A 9,317-nucleotide genomic window follows, 5' to 3' on the forward strand; every position below is an offset into this window, starting at 1 on the left:
GTCCTGAATGCACACACAAGTTTTTAGTGGCACAAGTTCAGAGCTACCGAATTTCGCCTCCCTCTGTCGACGAAAATCCAAAATATTTGAATTCATGGATAAAAGATGAAATTCCCAAATAGAGCAAGAAATATTGATGTGAAGAAGGTTTATGAATTTAATGGTTTATTTCTGATTATTGAAATGCACAGGGAAAAGGTTGTCAGATTGTTGGAAATAGTTTAAAACTTTTGAATTGTTGTAAAAATACGCAATGTAAGGTATTATTAGAATACCGTGTTCACAATGAATTAAAACATATGTGACTATCAAAATATATAAAAAGTTAGCTTAGTGATGATTCAGTTTTATTCATCAAGTTTGCGATAAAAATCCAAAAGAGGAATTTGGAGTAATTGCTTCACGCGCTCCAACTCCGGTTCTGTGAAGCAAAATTTTTGTAATTATTATACTCTGTTGTATTATTTAGCTAATAATGAATTGATTTATTTAGAAGACGTACCCATCTCATCAGTTAGAACACCACGGCGGATGAGGAAATCCAAAGCGACTGGGCAGCTAGTAGTTTTAAACTTAGGAGACAGAACCATGTCCAACGCCTCCTGCAAAAGTAGAATGCAAACTTATTATTATGCATCCTTTTCGTGTAAGAGAAGAAGAAATCACTTACTCGAGCCGTGAGTAGTTGAAACTCAGAAACCTCTCCATCCTGATTTCTAGGAATGAAATTCAAAGGCAGCTCCAAATCATGGATAAATTCCGTATTTGGCGATAAGCCTCGCTCCGACTCAAAGAAAATACTATAATTTCAAATTGTAGACACAATGTTATGACGTGTTGAAGATTACGGTTTGGATTAATATACGGGGAAAAGAAACTTACGAAATGGTCTTCACCAGCTCTAGATCTTTAACCATATCCTCTGGAATAGAAGCCTCTTCATTCGCTTCTTTTTGAGCAGTCTCACTTACAGAAAAGCCAACGGATAGTCCTCCGCTCACCTGGAAATATGATTTAAAAAATTATCACATGACTAAAAAAAATAAGGTCAAATGTATTTTATACTGCTATATAACTCACCATGTTATCCCACATCCCTGGCCATCGCTGTTTATTATCACTTCGTTTCTGCAACCAAATGCAGAGCCCTTTCTCAGGGTGGTTGACAAAACCGTTTATATCCACCCCAAACTGGCGAATACCGAAGATGCCTATATTTCAAGGAAATACATTAAGTTCTTATTGATGAGATTAATTAAAATTAAATCAAGCAACATTTAGGGCTTCCCAAGGAATAGAACCATCTCGTCTCGACCGTTCGGGAAGGGAAAGTAATAATGGTCATGACATTTAAACTGCCGCAATTTTTTATGCCAATTAAATTCGTCTAATCAGAATGGGACATACCGTGGGAAGCCCTAATAACATTGATTATCAATAATTAGAGTTATATATACAAGTTGCAGCTCTTTCCATCCTCATGATTGATGGTTTCCCAGTATTAATCCGAACTTCAAAAAACTGCAAAAAGCAATATCAATCAATTAGCATGACATACTTCACCAGAGAATTCATTTCTTTTCATCAACAATAAAATAGTCCCTGGCTGACCTCGTCTCGCCACCCGCGCAGCGTAAGGAACTTATCCTGGCTCCGCATGTCTTTCAGAACAGCAGCCACCGCTTTCGTTCGAGAATCATAAGTATTCAGCGTATCAACCAGAGTCACGCACTGGTCCTTGATTACGAAAACTTGAGCGTATTCCTTCAGCACTTCTTCCACTTCAGGCGTGATAAGCCCAAGCTGGAATCCAGCGATGACGAAAGGTTTACACTGCTTCATCCTGGAGCCTAAATAAGCCGAAGGTAAATATTGACTAATAAATAAAGGCCTGCCAAACTCGAACACGGATCATTAAATAAATATATATGAGAAAGCAAACATGCACTTTTTGGTCAACATAATAAAATATAAGTAAATAGTGAATTTTTGAACTTGATAAAACATTAGACATCAGACAGATTTAATAGTCTGCTTATCAAAAAACCCCGCGAGCATTCATGAGAAGGCAGAAAGTATTGCAAAATTTGTTCATTTTTTTATTATTTACAAATTTTGGCCCTATTGACATTTGTTGCATCATGTCGGGGAGGCTGTATGTGGGTGTGGCGAATCATCATCAATTTTCACTATTTTCCCCACCCTCCCAAGAAAAAAAAAACGAAAAAAAACTTACTCGAAATCGTAAGCGGGTCAGGAAGAGGCGCATCCACTCGGCGATCATCAATGACGAAGTTGTTAAAGTTCTTGGCGATCACGTAGGGTCGCACCTCCAGGACCTGACCTCGTCGCATGTTGATATCGTTTCCGCTATTGTTCAGACTATTGCCGTTGCTGGTGTTCATGCTGTTGCTGCTGCTGCTGCTCCCACCAAATGGAACTCCTGCGCTCATTAGTAAAGCTGCCCTCACACCGAATTCGCGTTCACACAAGGGCTGCTGGTAGAGTGTGGGGTTGTTGCCTCCTCCAGACACGGAATGAAGACGGAAGGCTGACATGGCTCATGTAGAAGGTTCTGCAAATTCAGTTCTGCATAATATGACAAACAATCTTGGAATGGACCTAACCTAACCTCTCCATGGTAACAGGCCATGGTCCTTACTTACTACGCATAGTACTAAATACCGATGCAAATCTAAACCAATATCCGATTTTCATGTACACAGCATTGTCACCACCTCGGTGCGGTGGGTGGGCAACGTACAATTGTATGTGTGTCACTATTATGTTGTGCGATAGCAGAGGTGCAGTGCATGCAGGATGGGGTAGTGCCCGCCCGTGTTGCTGCTGTGATATTTAGTGATGAAGGGCCGTTCGTGTGCTACGTTGGCCAGAAATGCTTCCTATTTTGTGGTGGCTACTACTATGGTTAGTTTACGCTAGGAAATAGGAAATGTTGACATTGCCCAGATATGCGCTTGCCGACCTGCTTATCGCGTAAATGTACACGTCATGCATGGCCAGTCTCGGCGCGGTGTCTACTTATAAAGTGAGAGATTAGCCAAGCAAGCGGATGATGATGGGCAACAAGAAATAATTCATGAAAATGAAATCATGCGAGTCAGTGTATTTGAGTTGGATGTAGTGCGTCAGGTCCACATAGATAGCTCAATTCGCCTCAACCTGGTGCGGTGCACGGGCCTTTCCAACACTTAGCACCAGAGCACGTCCACACATAAAAGTGTGCACCATTATACAATACAAGAAATGATCTGAACGAAAATCGGTTTTGGCCATCGTACATATGATCACATGGGGAGGATCCTATCAACTTTTGGGATTAACCGGACCACCCCCTCGGGGTGTGGCCGGGGCAAAATGAGATTTTTACTGAAAATGACTCCAGACACGAAACACACTGAAATTTCATGTTCCGTTATGTGCCACACCTCTATAGGGGATGTGGCCTGGGCAAAATGAGATTTTCACTTACATTGACTCTAGATGAAACAGTGTTCCAGCGATTTCGTGGTGGGAGTGGTTGGGGTGAAGTGAGACTGAAGCTACTTCTTTATGCGTTTACGACGGTTTATTGTAGTAAATTTTATTGGTGCGAGAAAAGGTGTTTTGCTTGGTAAAACAAGTTTACTTAACTATAGATTTTAATAAATATACAAACTTAGATGGGTTAGCAGATTTTAAATTTTAATTAATTATTTTATATTTTACAATTTTTTATAACTTATGTGATATATGCTAAGCTCCTGACTGTAACATGAAAGAATAGGTGGCCTTATAATTTTGCTCCTGACTGTAACTTGAAAAGAAAACCGGCGTGGGTCAAGACCAAAATACGTTTTTTGAAATTTTAAAATGTGTAAATAAATAATAAATACAAATATGGAAATAAGGTTTCAGTTTTTTTTCTCAAAAATAATTTGTAAAATTCACTCACCAATTTACTACCGAAGAGAACACCACCGAAAAGAATATGAACCCGGTCAATATAATGGATTCAAGCAGGAAGGGTCAAGTTTATTAATTATTTGGAACATTTGTTATAATTTATAATTCACTCTCTAGTATAATTATTCGACTTTATTTGAAGTTTATATAAGTAATCAAGTAGAGAGAACGGAACGAGAGTGAGCATGGATGAATGTTCAAAAGTTGTTTTCCCACGTCCAAAAAGCATCCTCGCGAAAGAAACAGTCTATTCCAAGATATATTTTGTCGTATGCGTCAGGTCGGGACACTATTATGTTTAGTGTGTTAAATAATCAATGCAGAGGGTAAACCAACGTGGTCTTAATGATACATTAAATCATACAATTACCATGCAATTATGCATGTGAGTAAGACACTTACATACATACGTACACATGCATACACCCAATATACATGACCCGTCTTTAAAGCCAGGTAACACACCATTATGTAAATTCATGCAAAGAAATGGAGATCAAGACTCACCAGGACGTGAAAGAAGAAGCCGAAATAAGTAGCTGAAGTCAAAGTCCAGCAGGAGGAAGCTTCTGCAAAAGAAGGTAACCAACCCAAGAATGAGGAGCTATTAATTTGTGAGTGACACACCACCAAAACGTGTTTCGTTTTACTCGATGCTCGTGTTAATGAAGGTGTCCCCATGCAAGAAGAAGGGTTAACAACAATGTTGATGATATCGGTTTGTATGTATGTTGCCCTTTCTCACCTGAGCAGTGTGTGGAGGAGAGCAGGAGTGAGACGTGTGTAGAATCCAGGTAGAGATCGGTCGGTAGGGGGTGGGACAATTATCAACTTATTAGCGTTCCTCACTGACCTGACACTCGTGGTAGAGTGGACCACTTTTACCTGAACCCACTCTCACTCTCAGTACAGAAGAACACACGAAGCGATTCAAGAAGAGGTAATTAAGGGACGCCACGCCACGGGATCGGACACCACCAACACAGGCAGTGATGGGAAGTGAGGGTGATGATGATGAGATGATCTTAATCAATGTCTGTAGTATACTATTTTATGTAGCCAACAACTACACACAGCAACGGACACGTCGCCCCGAGATGAGATGAGAATTCGACGTGTTTATATTTGAGATGGAGGAGGAGACTTGCGAAAATACATTGCCATCATCTCCGTTGTGTGCTTGCATGGTTTGCCATCATATCCCAACCTCGTAATCAAAATGTGTATAACTTGTAGTAAGTAGTGGGCTCTTTGTAATCAATCGATGAATTGGGAAAGGCAAGAGGCAACCACGACCACGACTACTCACATAATGAATAACAATATATATTCCGATTATTTAACAACCATCACCATAAAATCATCATGCAGTGTGTGGTAAGTAGTACTGTACCTCGTCGTCGTCGGCTCGTTCTTTTTGTCACCCGGTCCGGTCCACCACTCTTTTTGATTCCTTTTTCATCAGCCACCAAACATTTCGTGGTAATACCAAGCCAGACCCATGGACCAGTCTTTCTCTCTGCGATTGGTAATAGAAATGGAACAACCAACAACAGCCTCACACTTGGTATAGCAAGTCGGAACTGTAATGAGATGACCAACCTATTGTGGACTCCCTACTTACTTAACTACCGACCGACCCACGGATTCCTTTTACTTAATTGTCCGATGATGACAAAGGAGGAGCAGTGTATTGACACGGAGTTCGGAGAAGAATTGTCCATCTACGAATATTTATAGGCTGGAACTCTTTAAGAAATTTATTTGGAAACGTCAACGTCCACGAAAGTAAAAAATGCGCCAACAACGCTTGCTAGCCACGACGAGGGCTTGTATAACAGAGTGTGCCAGATACATATTATGTATGTATGTATGTATATATAGAGGAAATAGATGCACAAGGATATACCCACAGCACACGGGTACTAGGAACAAACAGATGGTGAGGAGGAGGTATAGAACGGAATTTCGACCAGGCGTAGAGATATATGTACGTCTCGTATTAATAAAAAATAACAATATAAAAATGGGCTCTGTGTGTGTGTGCAAATGTAAATTGAAAGCAACAAAATTCACTCCGTCCGTCCGATCCAGCCGGCGTCGTTCGTCCGGTCGTTTTACTCTCGTCGGCTCTGCGATTCGCAATTCTAAACTTTATACTTGGTCTTTACAATGATGACGCCTGTAATTACGAGCGAGAGGGGATTCACAATCCATGAATGGGTCGAGGCAAACATGGGCATTTCGCTCCCAGAGAGAGGCCAAATCCATGCCATGCACTGCTTTTGCAACTCCGTGGGATTATTAATGCCCCTTCGAAAGCAACTTTGCAACTCGGGGCCATGTAACAAGTAGAGTCTCGAGTACGGCACGATAGTAGTAGTACTACGAACGATAGTAATATGACATAAATAGGAGACGGGTTGGGGAATCTACCAGCGTATTTATGCAGTTTTTCTCTCTCTCTCTCTTTGCCATTTACACGGCTTTTTTGCCTAAGAATGGCAAAAACATTTCGCAAACTCCGGTACAGTAAGGATAAGAATGCATGTAGAATGGATTGTTTATTTTGCAAGTGTTGCTAATTGGGTGTCAGTGCTGGGCGAATTTGTGCGAATAAAATAATAACATTGCATGCGTCATAGTTCACACACATCGCGAATCTTTTGCATGGCACACGTACTGGTCCAACTACACGGCTCCCTCCCATTCATCAAACCGGAGGAGGTGCGGACAGCTTTGGCTACTTGCACACCAAATTGTGGCATGCATGACAATGCTATGGTCGAGGTTAGGAATCATGTCAGCATAATTCTGGTGTAGAATGTACACAAAAAATCCAGATCAAACCGGACCAGTTTTCGCTCCTAAAGAAATAAGTATGTGGAGTACCTCAAAGAAAACTACTGGGCTTACTTACTAACCAGCAAACCATCTTCCGAAACATTGGTGATGATGATTAAAAGTCCAGTAGTCGAATAAAACAAGACCATCAATTATTACAAAAAAGAACAACTATTTTATTGAGATATGTTCGGTCCATCTTATTTAGAACCTCCCTCGCCAGGATTTAAGGCGTCACAGGTGCATAAAAGTATGATTCATGTTTATGATGTTCTCAATCCTAAAAACAAGATCAAATTTCCACCATCGTCTATTTATAAGGTTGGCATCGTTTTTAAGACAGGCCTTGCAACGCAATATTCGTGACGAGTACCTAAAATATTGTCACTTGAGAAGCCTCTTCCTCCTGCATTAACTCATGGGCATACAAGACACGGCGGATAATGTATGGCTTTCGTGTCGGGCTTTGATTAATAAAAATGTGGGCTCTTCTTCTTTCTCATGAGAAAAAAACTTGGCTGAATTTTATGTATGTGCATATATGATGGCTAATATTTTATTAGACCCTCTTATTGGGTCATGTCATATGAAAATCGTCATATTACTCGGGAGAGATTGGTTGGTGGGTTTGCTACTATTCAATTATTTCATTTGTAACAAAGAAAAGCTAAAAATAAATAATTCTTGATAAGAAACCAACGCTGCAGAATCACGCCACTTTTTATGTTATGTAAACATTGAAAATATTCCTCGTTAATATAATTAGAAAGTTTTTATCGACCCAGTTTTAATGACTTTGAGACAATGGAACTGGAATTTGTTTGTTGAATTAAGCCTGTCGAAACACTGAAACGAGTACGTTTTTGATTGGTTGAGAACCCGTAATTATTGTAATAACTACATTACGTTAAAACATATGCGTCTAGACATGGTATAAATTTCCATTGCTTATTTAATACGTCAACGGCGACGCATAACTTTACAGCAACGTTTGCCTTTTAGAGGACAAAGTGCATTCCGGCGCATCGATTATTATATACGATTGGAATACTTATCTGATTTGAGATGATCAAAATCTTGGGCTGACAATGATCCGTCGTCATTGTTATTGCAAATTTGTATTCGCGTTGGATGATTAGTTATCATTAATTATTCTTGGATTGGGTTGGTTAATATGCTTGCTTTTTATATGTAGTGTTAGGATAGGACATGACTTGTGTATCCTAAAAAAGTTGGATCTTCTTCTCGGATGTAACATAATTTGCATTACGTAATTGCGTGATCTTTTATAAAATTAAAAAATCAGGTTGATGAATTGACTAACTATTATGTACATACATGGATACGTTTAACTACCCATTTTTATTTTTCGGCGTGATGATGTCATATAAGAATAACATTTGCACTCCGACCTTGGTACATTTTATTGACCTTGTAACATTCACAATCATGCTTAGCAGTCGTTAGCAATTACTGATTTAATTTAGTAAAACGGGTTTTCCGCAGTTTGATAAACTCAACGATATGCATACCGAGATCAAGTGCAGACATCTGCAAAGTTGGGAAGGAAGTGGGAAAACGAGTTTTCCCTGCTTTCTCAATTTTCACACAGTAGAGCATGTCAACGTCGAAGTTTGAGAGTTGCTTTCTCCTTCATTCGACTTGCAAGTCAACTAACTTGGAGAACTAGAGAAATATGTAGTACTCGTTTTTTTACGATTTTTACTTTTCCAATTTAAAAAAAATGTAATCCTCACAAAAGTAATTTTGTGAATCGAAATTTTATGAAATATGATGCTTTTTCTATGTGGAGTGAATGAATATTCTTTCTGATTTTTGATTGCCCACCTACTCTAAGATCATGTACCCATAAAATTGGCCATTTCCGCATTGTTGTTCATCGCATCGAATTAAAGTATGCAAAAGTTCCCCCTGACTTATTCCGAGAAGCCTGTAATCATGTTTTGTTTGAAGTGGGGTTTAATTACAAAAAGAGGTGACGCTGTGAAGAAGGAGCCTCATGTTTTAGGTGAGAAAGAGTGGGACGTGTGACGGGTTGAGAGTGGATGATGTCAACCCGTGAAAGGTGGACGAAACCCATTATTATTGACAGAGAAAGATTGGAAAATTGAGGCGAGAGAAGGAAGTTGCATTGCATGGTGGGTCTCGCTTGTGGGAAGAAATTGAGTGCGAGTTAATTTAAGGTGAGACTCCACGCTCGACATAACAAATTGTTTTCTTAAGGTGCTCACCCTCTTCGTACTTACACAACTACGATGCCAAACCACCACATCACTACTGCCCCATTAAGAGGACAAAGCTGCACGCTGTACATTATTATGCGTTGTTATTCTCGTACCACTGAAATGTTGTTGTTTGAGCTAAGTTTCTCTGAATTGTGAAGTGAATGCAGGTTGCTGGTTCAATTCCAATACAATAACGCGGAAAAAGAATCATCTATGAATAATAATGCCGAGACCGAGATTTTTGCTCCCAATAAAACACAC

General features: G+C 39.7%; 1 protein-coding gene across 5 annotated transcripts; it reads right to left on the reverse strand.

Annotated features, from left to right (window-relative positions):
• Positions 1–133: 133 nt before the first annotated feature.
• LOC110850627 (uncharacterized protein YJR142W) lies at positions 134–6,071 on the reverse strand. 5 transcript variants are annotated; one of them, XM_035852621.1, is made up of 11 exons: positions 5,360–6,071; positions 4,712–5,267; positions 4,474–4,535; positions 2,237–2,575; positions 1,612–1,850; positions 1,458–1,521; positions 1,081–1,211; positions 883–1,001; positions 671–800; positions 503–602; positions 134–421 (listed from the first exon to the last, which is right to left on the reverse strand). In XM_035852621.1, the coding sequence occupies exons 4-11, from the start codon at positions 2,556–2,558 to the stop codon at positions 348–350; spliced, it is 1,179 nt and encodes a 392-aa protein (XP_035708514.1). In that variant the 5' UTR covers positions 2,559–2,575; positions 4,474–4,535; positions 4,712–5,267; positions 5,360–6,071; the 3' UTR covers positions 134–347. The 5 variants fall into 5 exon arrangements, with proteins under 5 accessions (XP_035708514.1, XP_021953781.1, XP_035708515.1 ...); XM_022098089.2 differs by lacking the exons at positions 4,474–4,535; positions 4,712–5,267 and having other exon boundaries at positions 5,360–5,485; positions 5,591–6,071; XM_035852622.1 differs by lacking the exon at positions 4,474–4,535.
• Between the last annotated feature and the right edge of the window lie 3,246 nt (positions 6,072–9,317).

This window comes from Folsomia candida, unplaced genomic scaffold (assembly GCF_002217175.1).
Source record: "Folsomia candida strain VU population unplaced genomic scaffold, ASM221717v1 Fcan01_Sc006, whole genome shotgun sequence".
Taxonomy (NCBI): Eukaryota; Metazoa; Arthropoda; class Collembola; order Entomobryomorpha; family Isotomidae; genus Folsomia; species Folsomia candida.

Coding starts and splice junctions, on each gene's coding strand:
- LOC110850627 (XM_022098089.2), bottom strand. CDS start 2,558: ATGTCAGCCTTCCGTCTTCATTCCGTGTCTGGAGGAGGCAACAACCCC. Junction 1,212..1,457: donor GATGGAAAGAGCTGCAACTT/GTATATATAACT, acceptor CTTGAAATATAG/GCATCTTCGGTATTCGCCAG. Junction 603..670: donor TTCAACTACTCACGGCTCGA/GTAAGTGATTTC, acceptor CTACTTTTGCAG/GAGGCGTTGGACATGGTTCT.